The sequence below is a fragment of the Schistosoma mansoni genome, chromosome 7 (assembly GCF_000237925.1).
Source record: "Schistosoma mansoni strain Puerto Rico chromosome 7, complete genome".
Lineage (NCBI taxonomy): Eukaryota > Metazoa > Platyhelminthes > Trematoda > Strigeidida > Schistosomatidae > Schistosoma > Schistosoma mansoni.
The window spans coordinates 7,013,155-7,025,817 of record NC_031501.1 but is presented as its reverse complement, the minus strand read 5'-3'; the positions used below and the strand labels follow the sequence as shown (position 1 = coordinate 7,025,817).

General features: G+C 32.2%; 1 protein-coding gene across 1 annotated transcript in view; it reads right to left on the bottom strand.

The window, feature by feature from the left end:
* Window positions 1-3,649: 3,649 nt before the first annotated feature.
* Window positions 3,650-12,663, bottom strand: part of Smp_134560 (serine/threonine kinase) — a gene marked incomplete at its 3' end in the record, with an annotated part of 33,583 nt that continues 24,569 nt past the window's right edge. Inside the window, exons 15-19 of the mRNA XM_018798730.1 lie at window positions 9,573-9,873; window positions 7,858-7,940; window positions 6,746-6,825; window positions 5,691-5,778; window positions 3,650-3,952 (exon numbers count right to left, since the gene is read on the bottom strand). Coding sequence (XP_018653643.1) covers window positions 3,650-3,952; window positions 5,691-5,778; window positions 6,746-6,825; window positions 7,858-7,940; window positions 9,573-9,873 — 855 coding nt within the window. The remainder of the gene's footprint in view (window positions 3,953-5,690; window positions 5,779-6,745; window positions 6,826-7,857; window positions 7,941-9,572; window positions 9,874-12,663) is intronic.

The window sequence follows — 12,663 nt, the reverse complement described above, 5'->3', positions numbered from 1 at the left end:
ACTGATTTATCATCGAAAATTTAGTTTTTTTTTAATAATAGACTGAATCAAACTTCATAGAAAAGCCTTAAAAGAGGTGAGACCTTTTACTTATCTGGGTAGCATCATTGATAAACCAGAAGGGTCTGAGGCAGATGTGAAGGCATCGATTAGAAAAACAAGGATAGCATCCTCACAATTTAAGGACATCTAGAAATCAAAATTGTCAAACATCAGCGTCAGAATCTTTAACACAAACATCAAAACCGCCCTTTTGTAAGGAGCTAAAACTTGGAGAACTGCAATCATTATCAGAAACGTACAGGTATTAACAAACAACTGTCTACCCTTGACCACCAGAAACAACGTACTGTGGGAAAGAACAAATCAACTTCCAGCTGAAGGGGAAAATAATAAAAGTTGATGGAGGTGCATAAAACACAAAATGAGGAAATCAAACTGCACCAGAAAGTATGCCCTAACCTAGTAGCCTGAAGGCGAAAGGAAGACCAAAGAACACATTCCGTCCAGAATTAGAAGCAGACATCTAAAGAATAGATAGCAGTTGAAAACAAATTGAAGGCAGAGTTATAATATTTGAAAATTTATGGTATTTACGATATGCAGAGGTGGTTTACAATCTTTACACTGTCAACAGAATTAATAATTCAGATGTACTTCAGGACTATCTGTTGATATCCTTTAATGAGCAACATTTGCCTTGCACTTTACAATTTATTTTGTAATGAGTTATCAAATTGATACTTATTTGAACATTTCTTCGAAAATGAGTTTTCCTGTTTTACAGGCATCGTATGTCAATAAACGCTTATATGAACATCAAGAGATGTTTGGAATTAAAGAATGCTTAAGTTTCTTAAAATAAAAATGTATTTATATGAATTTCGAGGTTCATCAGATTTCAATACATTACGTCGTCTGAGTACACTGATGCGCATAACATTACAAGAGAATAATATTTTTTGAAAAAAATGAAGTCTTTCAACTAATTCAGTCGAGTTGATGATTATCAATACAAACAAACTGAAAATCAACATACTAACATTGAATGTCGTTAACGACTTAACTAGATTGTACACATATTTCTTTCTTTTACAATCCACACAACCAATGATCACTATGATAGATTTGAGCTGAAATACTTTATTTATTTATTTAAACACAAATAATCGTACAAAGGGGCACCAGATACATATTGATTCATAGGCCATTTGTTCCCTCGAAATACTGGAACCCATGTGCACCACTGGTTTGGAATGAGGGTTTTCCAACTCCCCTATGTGGACTTTATGTGTCCACCAACCCGGTTAAAAAACCGGATATTCGCTTTTCGTCCTCTCAACTTCGTAAAAGATACAATAAATATCCATTTTACTTGTCAATACACCACTGCTTCATATGAAAATGCAGTTAGCTTAAGGCATTCAACTATTGACCTCTAGGTTACAGATTCAAGCAGTACTTAACCTAGTTCAATTTAAACAATTTCATACACCTGAGGTATAATACATTAGTAGAAGAGTACATAAAGCCCTTGATTTAAGAAAATGAATTATACTATAGATACAACATAAGTAACACTTAAATACATAACGAATTATAATTGCATCTAAAATGATTAAGTTGTTACTTTTCTGGTTGATAGTTAGACAGAAAAAAAAACACCGTTGGATGTTGGCTCAGTGGTCTAGAGGTTAAGTGCTCTGGCGTAAGACTGGTGGGTCCTGAGTTCGAATCTTGCGAGGCGGGATCGTAGATGCCCACTGCTGAAGAGTCCCATAATAGGACGAAACGGTCATCAAGTGCTTCCAGGTTTTCCATGGTGATCTAGCTTCAATTGACTCATGATTTCAACAAAGAATAAAAGAACCCAATAATTGTTCACTCATCAAACAATTTTTTTTTCTGCACGTGTATTTTTTTGTGAAAACACATGAACATTATACATTGAAATTACTAAGGAGAAAACAAAAAAAAAGGACAGAGAGAGAGAAAGATACTGAGGAAGTAAAACAAAAAAAGGTGTAGGGAGAAAGAGTAAGAGATAAACAAAAGACAAGATATAGGACTGCATCTTTTCAAAAACAACCAAAGAATAGAAACATTGGAGAGAAAAAAAAATACAGCACACGATTATTCGACTCATACATACATATATGTATAACGATATTAGTAGTTAACTGGATGGATAGTTCATTACATTCTTTCCTTTTTATATGATCAAAAAGGTTAAGACATAACATCTAAGTGATTAGTAAAGTAAAACTACTAACATTAATGTATACACATCATCATCTTCATCAACATATAGCTGCTATCACATACTACTTATTCAATAATAATGGTTCATTAATTCAACACTATCAGGCACAATAAACAAACACATATCAATGATTCATTAAAACACATTTTGATGATACACAAGATCATAATTATAAACCAATTGTGATAATGATCATTAAAGAATATATGAGGTGCACAATGAATGTGCTGGAGAAATTTTTTTTTAAAAAAAAAAAGGAAGAAAGGTACAGAAAAACGAAGAGCTTCTATTATTTAGACTCATTATAATATTCATTGGTCCAAATAATCACCTGACCTGTTTTCATTGATATTTATCATAGGAAAACTTGACAAGAAAGAAAGAAAGAATTGAGATGCATGCATTCTTATTTCATTGTAACCATACGAAACAAATACAAAACAAAAATTTAGCACCTATAAGTATGCATATATAAGTCATAGTGTACATTATCGTCCCTCCCCCACACACACACATGTTACATAGATTATCCATATCACGTTATACACACATAAATCCCTTTTTAACGATCCAAGTTTATGAATCCCAATAATGTGTACATAGATAAATATTGAAACAAGCAAAACTTTCTCTATCTCCCTCTCTCTCTCTCTCACTCTTCACAATAGAAATAAAAACAGTTCCGAACAAGAAAATAGCAACTGATAGACTATTCATCATTTATCAAAAGTTAACAATAACACATAGGAATAAATGACTCATAAGCAACAAAAAAGAAGGTTAGGGGGTAATAATTGAAATATGAAAGAAAGATAATAAGCATACATAGATGGAAAGAGAAAGCAAACTATATATATATATATATATATATATATATATCTGACAACATGATAATAGTAGGTAAGAGTGAAAGTAATGCTTGTAATGCTCAAACCTCAAATATCTTTTCCTACCAACCATACTTTTTTCATAAGAAAAAAGTTAATTAAAAGAGAGAGAGAGAGGAGACGATGATAGCGATGGCAACGACAACAACAATAGCAATAATAATCGAAAGATAGAGACTTTAACATTCATCATACATGAAACATATTACATAGCTCTATATATACATGAACAACAATATATATATATACGTGTGTGTTTATTGTAACATATTAATGTGTTGAATACCATTAAAACAAATTGAACAGTGAAGTATTTCGAGTAGGAGTGCTATTATCATTATTATGATTAGTTCGAAAGAAAAATGGTATGATTTTCTTTTCCTCAATTCGAGGAGATAAAATAAGTGAAAAGCAACAAAAAAAGAAAGAACATTACAATTTTAAACTGATAACTAACAACGTTGATTGAATAAAAATACTAATGATGATACTTTTTTGTTTACCGATTACGTTTAAAATCTGATGATACTGATGATGAAGATGATGAGCCATTATTCGCTGTTGTTGATGGTTGTTGATTAGTTGTTCCACTACGTGAACCAGATGTACGACGTTCATTAGGTGGAATTGTATCCAATGGATAAGGAGTATATGTTAAACGTTGATGCGATGGTAAATGTAAAAAGAATGGATGTGTAAGTGCTGCAGACAATGGAATACGATCTGCTGGATCATATTCTAACATTTTAGACATTAAGTCAAATAGATCAAGTGTATCTTGACTTTCATCTTTGCAATAACGCTGTAAATTAATGAAATAACAGATAGAAGTAAGATAGAAAAAAAGAAATATGATTAGCGTAATAATTAGCATGACAGATGTAAATAAAACTATGAGCTTTGACCCAACAATATATTAAATAACCTAGTACGGCCGAGGGTTGGGAGAATCAGCTCTTGCTCTCGAAATCCTTTCACATGGTCACGCGTGTACAGCCACTATCAGTGAAGTCCTACTCACTGCCTTCTCGAGGCGAGGTGTTATTTATGAAATTGAGAGGACGAAAAATGAATATATTTAGTGCTCTTTTGTACCAATGTTTATATGTTTAAATTTACATATTATTGAAGTAATGAGTTTACTTAACTTATATTCAATAACATGGTTCCGAAACGTTACATATATATAGCATCTAAAGCTAAGGATGATAGATCAAACTAGAGAAAAAGTCACTAAGTTTAAAAATAAGTGACAGTTAATCACAGGATTGAAGAGCTAAATTAGTCATACCCATTATAGAACCTGATCTAATGTGGACGTCCATTCAAATTGTCCCATTATAACGGTAAATTACGATGAAACAATCAAGATATATGGCAAAGAAGCAATGATATTAGTAATTGTAGAAGAATGAGCATATATCATACGAATTGGCGGATTACGTTCGCTTCTCAGTCATGTTACCCAACATTTCCAGTTATTGGTTATGATAATTGAGCGGCCTCCAATCAAGTATTCTCGATCCATCTACACGACTCGATAAAACAGCTCATGACTTCAAAAACTGATACTACGTACTAATTTGGCTAGACTAAGCTTTCTTCGAACATATTTCCTCACACCAGCTAACATAATTGAATATACGGTTTAAATAAATCCAACAGGAAAGCGCTAGTGACAACTTTAATTATTGATCCTTCACAATAAATACGATGAACAGAAGCATTAAGACCAACTTGATAAAAACCCATATATGCACATGTGTAGCTCAATTCAAAATATACAAGGAAAAAAATCTAATGAGCCCCCCACTTTAAAAAAAAGCCCAGAAACAAACCAAATAAACATTCAGTAAAGTGTTTTACATGAGCGAATAAGGCAAAGTAAGACGCATTATGCAATATTTACGCATACTCATACGTACATAACCGAACAAATCAAAGATATTGTTAGTATTAAATAAAATAAACATTCATGATTATGCAACAGATGATAAGGAGAGAAAATAATTAAAGTTACCCGAAATGGACGACAATGCGTTAGAACATATTTGGCTTCACGTGATTGTGCATCCCATAAAAGATTGCCAGATGTATCAAAGTATTTGGTTCGACTAGAAACACAGATAGATACGTGTGCGTGTTTGCATGCATTGTGATCATTACAATAAGATTAACAATAATAATAATAATAGTTACTATCCGATGAAAGTCTCGAATTAACCTCATAGTATCATGGATCCATATATAATATTAAGGCAATTAGAAGTGATTTAGCAAACAAGTAATTAATTAAAGAGAGATGGGATGCAAATAAACGCATGCAAAAGAAATCCTTTAGAAAAAAAATAAATAAACCCAGTCTGAAGAGTGGAAAAGAAAAGATATCTGATGTGAGCATTCTTTTCATTTGATGATAATTATAATGGTATAATGTTGACACGATGCAGTAGGATAAACGTCTTCTTTCAAATTATAATTAGTGTGTGCCCATGAAACAAGCTTGAATAGTTTTGTATAATCACTTATCAACAACTTACAAGTAAAGGACGACAATTCTCACGAACATAACGACCTTCTTGATTATAAAAATCCCAGTCCAAACGTCCATGATAGAAAAACCCAGTTCTAAACACACAAAATGAGTATTGATGTAAAGATATTTTATGTAGTGATGATGACTGGTCCGAATGAAGAGCCTCCCCCCCAAATCGTATCAATGTAAACTTTTCAAGGCGATTTTTCAACAATAACAACAAATTCTAGTTTTTGAGAAATTATGGAGATAGTTGGGTCAGTTAGTTTAGTTGTCAACTAATTAATAACTGACATAAATGAATATCAGTCCAAGAGCTGCATCCTCTTACTCTATAGCAGCATATAATGGGAATTGAGATTAATAAAGTGAAAAGTGATAGATTGGAAATAACAATAACAGAAATAGTGGTAATCTAAGGTATAAGTGGAACGAATGAAATGATTTAGTGAGAGAATTTGATTATATACACTTAATTATAACATTGTCTAATAGTGGAGAGATAGTTTATACAGTGGAAATGGAGATTTGTAGCTCAGATGGATGATGATCTTGTTAGTATTGTCCCTCAAGATAGATAACTTAATTGATTGGAGCATTCATCATCATTCTGGATAGTAATATTATTAGCGTCTACTTCACGTAGAAGTGAGATTATTCAGTCATACACCTAGTTTTATGTCAGTTTGTTTGGCTGACCTTAGCGTATAATTAGTTGTACTCATAGACTTAATTATCTTCATCAGTCTTTTCATATACAAGTTCACTAGCTTATTCTATAGATCTATGACTGCGCAGACCAATAGGTGCATCAAATTACATACGATCTATCAAACTACCTATCGAAAAAGATCAATTAACCACATGGCTAGAAGTTAACAAAACAAGATAATCATCAACTTCTACATGAAGTAAAGTGTTGAGGATGTTGTCCAGTACGACAATGAAAGCTCTGGAATTATTTGACAGAATTGAATAACACCAATATATTTTAAGGATGAAAATTCCACATAAAAAATACTATTATAGTAATGTGTAATAATAATAATAATAACATACCGTGACTTTCTGGTCATTCGATAAGGAATATGACCTAAAGTACGTTCCATCATAGCTAAATGTTCACGGTTATCATGAGTCTAAAATGAAAATAATAATACAGATTTTTGTATATTTATATGAATACTGTCAGTCTTAATTTATATGAACGACCACGAGAAAATTGATTATTTTATGAATAGTGATTTGTATACAAAATGATAAAAAGTATTTTCCCAGTACGCTAGATATACACTAATGACAGAAGTAGAGATTTGTCTGAAAAATTCTCCAGAAATAAAATGAGAAAACCTGGGCAGTATCTCAGTCCTCAAATAAATCGAATGAAAGACCAGGTTTGCAAACTGTTGTCCATACTATTACATGAATTGATATATATATATATATATATATATATTGTTGGTGAATTTCTTGTTTTTGGTGCAAAAGCGCCCATTTTTATCTACACACCGTATTTCCCATGTGGGAGGAACTTGAATATCATTTTTTTTCTTTTAATATGCTGTTTTGTAACGTTTCCCAAGGACATTTTTATGCTGCATATATACGCTTGAATTGTGCTTCTGGCTACTTATGGAATACATTTACCTCTTCTGAACATGAACCTCTTTATCTAGTTAGCGGAGCTGGGACGCATCGGAATAGTTAGCATATTTGTTCATTGTGTCACAGAGTCTTCGTTTCGTTTGCAGATTAGGTGAACTCGCAACCTCTTCACACATGGCACATATATATGTTAAAATTATTCAAATTTTACTGATTTTATGCTGGATTTTGTACAACTACGAAAAACTGAATCAATGTACTTTAATAAAAAGAATAGCATCAATCAGTTATTTCAGTCAATGACAGTGTTGATTATGCCGCTAGTTTTATTAAAATCCCCACAATCATTGGTTAATATTATGCGTCGACGTGATGGATAATTAGACATATGTAACACACGTCAGTAATACTTCAGTCGATGACGATTCGCAGTTTTATCAACCGATTGTCGTTCTCTTGATTAGTTTATTACAATGTACTGAAGTTTTTCATCATAAAAGCGATAGTTTTTTTTTTTGAAATAAAAACTAGATAAACATACATATTGATACAAGAGAGTAACTTACCTGGAAAAGTGTATAACCTGTATACAATTCAAACATAATGCATCCAATTGACCAAACATCACATGGTTGAGACCAACCTAATTCTGTTGAGAGAGAAAAATATATGAGTATCAATAAAAAAATACACAGATTTTATCTAAAAATAACATAAATCCTACTAATAATTGGTAAGAGTTCGAATTAACCCGATTCACAATTGAAATTTGACCAGATAGCCTGGATACAGACATTTCGTTCAAAATATATTATGACCAACAATGGGAATAAAGCATGAACAGGACGATTGATTCGCCGTGGAATCCATTGCTCACCATAAACCAGTCATTATAAAGAAAAGTTAACTGCAATGTACTGCCGGGTGTTTTTGCATTGGTCAGCAATTTTCGAATACCAGATTTTAAAAGAACCTTTTGTGAGTCTCAGGCAATCATAGGGAATTTAGAATCTAGGTAGTATCACTAGCTCTGCCACAGAAACGGTGTAAGTTAAAACCAAGTAAATAAATCTACACTTTCATAGTTGAAAGCGTGAGTCAATTGAAGCTAAACCACCATGGAAAACCTGGAAGCACTGGACGGCCGTTTCGTCCTATTATGGGACTCTTCAGCAGTGCGCATCCACGATCCCGAGACAGAGGCCTTAACCGATAGACCACTGATCCGGCACTCTTCTGATAATTAAATCTATACTTGATAAATAAACAAATTATTTTGCCAATGAATAATGAAAATTGACTTATTTCGAAATTTATTCACTTATTCAAAAGTTTTGTTGATATCGTCCACATGTAAGATGTAGATTATTTTTAATACACTTCTTTCAGTGGTTTTGCGTTCTATACCAAATGTTATGAATACCTTTAACACAATGGGATTCCATAAATACTATTTCCCTATGACATTTGATGAAAAATTGAACAGAACACTGTTAACAGCTAACTAGTAAGTAGTAAAATAATTATTTCATAATGAATTATTCTAGATAACACATCACTACTGATAGTTGAGAAATCGGGAACCTTCAAGTTTTACCCAATTAATGATCATAGAGAAGATGTGTAGACTTCTGAAATATCAAAATCTTTTCTGGTTTTCATTGATTCTTCATTTTCATTTTATTCATGATAGCAAATATTTTAAAAGGACTACAATTCAATAACTTTTATGTCCCGATAAGAATAGTGAATGGTAACTTTGGGATACATGTATGAACCAATAATATGCGTATATTTCTATCGTATAATCGTTAACTAACCAAACTATTCATATTTATGTCCCTCTTATTATAAGTTTTATTTTGACCTATGAACTATTATTATAAGACATACCATTCTTGAATTATCCCCTGTCTATCAATTACTATCTCCCACATTTGGCCAAATCTTGTACAAATGTTGTTTTTCCTATTTTATGGTACGATGTGGTCTGTCTGTTTGATATATAAACGCAGTATGTTTGAGATAAATGATTCATATTGCCGAGGCTGAGATTGGTGTTCTGAACATAATTGGTTGAGCTAGGCAGAAAGCAGGATCGGTAAATACTCTAGACTGTTCATACTGGTTTCGTGTATGTTTAGTCCGGTCGATAAATCACTGCTCTCTAATTGACGACATTATCACGCATCCAGGCAGCACAAGTTATAACAATAACACCATACAACAATAATTTCTATTAATTATAATTATAATATAATCATAATAATAACTAACTAACCCAGTATTACTTCAGGTGCACGATAATGTCTTGTTGATACAATTGTAGAATGATGATCATAATCAAATGTTGCTGAACCAAAATCAATTAAACGTATATCAGAACATTTAACCATACGTTCATGTCGACGTTTTTTACGATTATGGACTGATATATAATCGGAATCAACAAATAATATATTTTCTGGTTTTAAATCTGTATGAGTTAATTGATTATCATGTAAAAATCGTACAGCATAACATAATTGATATGATATATGACGAACATGTTCCATTGGATAACCAACATAATTATTTTCTTTCTAGAAATTTTAAAAAAAGAAAAACAAAAGAAAAAAATGTAAAGAAACTTATGTGTAAAAAGAGAAAATTATATCGCTATCGCCGGCTATTCGCTTTTCGTCCTCTCAATTTCGTAAACAACAGTAGTGCCACGAGAATGCAGTGAGTAGGACTTCCCTGACAGAGGCTATATACGTGTGACCATGTGAGAGCATTTAGAGAGGGAGAGAGGACTCTCCCCACTCTCGGTCGTACCAGGGCATTTGGGGGCGGATCTGTATGTACTAGTTTGTAACTAACCTATCAAGAACGATGTCACTTCAAACATAACGTACATTAAACACATAGAACTTTGAATTGAGTCTACTATTTACTGTAAAACAGGATTATGTTGGTAATTTTGTACTTCAGTTATGTTGAATCTCTTGGGAAAAAAAGAAAGTTAAATCAATACAATGTGCTTCCAATATCTGCTGGGTTTTTTAAGAAAACTTTGTTAAAACTTTTAACTATATGGTCAATAATCATGAAGTAAGGGAAGTTTAGTGTCAATAGTAACAAAACATTTTGTTAGTATTATTATCACAGAATAACTTTTCGTATGAACTGGAATAATTAACGGTAGAGATTAATCCAAGGTTACTATTACAGTCAGTTTAACCAATAAGTAGTAATAAAGACGTTGAATGAAACTTGTGATAACAGAGCCGAGGAATCATGTAGCTTAATAATCTTGTTTTAAGTTTGCCACTAAAATGGAGTCACATACTGAGCAAATTTAAGGCAGTCACAAACCGATTGGATTGATTGTTACGGTATCCCATTGAACATGACAGTTTTCTACGAATATCAATGTCTATTATCACGTTTGACAATTATATGCAAACTAATACTGCTGAACATTGTGTAAACGAATTGACGATGAATACGATAGCTCTAAAATATATTACCGTAGTTTGACCAAGAACATAGATAAAGCTGATAAACTGGTGATAATACTAACTAACATCCTAATACGTAAAACATAGCCAGTTTTTTTTTAAAACAACTTATGAATGGCACCAACGGTTGGGTACAAGGATGAATATTTTAAAGACAGAAATAAAGGGTGAATTATTATGATTTTCATTTTTAAAAAAGTAAACCTTGTCATTATTACTCTGAGTAATCAAGCTATTCAGCTGAAAAAATTAAATATCAAATCCATCTGGACTACTACTTATAATTTTTCAAGTGCAGCAGAGAATCATGTACAAAACTAATCGTGTTATTATTAACATACTACCAGCACGTAGAAATTCGTGTACTTTGCTTCTAGTCGTAAATGAAATATGATGTATACTAGTAATACTACTTGGTTGTCCAAACCTAAATAGAGAGGAGTTCAAACCCAAGATTCACTAGCCTTATAGAAAGTGAACGCTTTAACTAATGAGCCACAGAACTGATTTAACCATATGTATATATATATATATATATATATATATATATATATATATATATATAAGTTCTTTAGTTTTATAGCTAATACAGAAAACTGTGTCCAATAAGCCTATTTTCACACATCGATCCAAGTTCTAATTATATTCACAGTAATTCAGAATGTTGTACAAAAATTTAGTAACTATTCCTTACGATATAATAATCATATACATACCACCAAGAGTGCAGAAATTGACCGGAAAAAGTGGCTGAAAATAGAATTATCCATTGGCACATACCTATTTACCTATATATGTACATAGAAGTAGTGAGAATCACGATGTGTGTGTGTGTTTAAGAAAAAGAACACTAATACAAAATAGATCGATGACACATAGTTTTTTAATGATTGGTCGGACAAACTTTCTATCGACAAAGAAACTAGGCAGTGAAAAATGTATGTATACACGTACAAACAGTGGGATCAATAAAAAAATGACCCAAGTTACAAGCGATGACAAGTGGATTTACTTACGAATGTCAGTCAAAAACAAGAGGAAATAAAGGATAGTGTTTATGACAATAATTAGAAAACAATATAGATTGTCCTCATAGGTTATACATGTATGTTGTATGCACTGAATTGCACACACACACACACACTAATAGTGGGCACAATTATTTACCAATCAATCGAAAATGACAGTAAAACCAACGATACGATTTAATGAATGTGTTCATAGACTAGCTTGTGCAATGAATCAAACAAAATCGGTTTCTACCCTACATTAGTAAAAGCCTAGCAGTGGAATCTAGGACGCACGTTCCATCCTATTTGAGACTCGTCAGCTGGATGCACCTGAATAGGAAGAAATGCGCGTCCCGGATTCCACTGCTAGCCACTATCCATCTTTGCTTATAATCCTTGTGAATTAAGGCTATATCGAGGCAATACGCACAGTATGCACATATGGCCAATAAGAGACTGACCAGTTGCAGTCCTAAAAACATCAATGAGAGGATACAAACAAACAATAATAAGTAATTCAAAATCGGTTTCTATTTTTCAACTTCTGACGATTAAGAACTTATTTTCAAAATACAGAATATGTATATCCCTTTTCTCTGTTTTAATATACAAGTAAATAGATAAGCAATTAGGTAAACAATGTAACAAGCATTCAAATGTACTAGAAATAGTGAAATTATTAGATACAGGAGGAAGAATAGTACCGAGAGAATTTCAATGAAGTGAACAATTAATACACAGACACATATTATATATACAAATGCACATACACTAGTAGTTAGCTAAGAATTAATAGAAATTGACATCAATAAAAACCACAATAGTAAATACTAATAATCGTAAGATTATTATTATTACT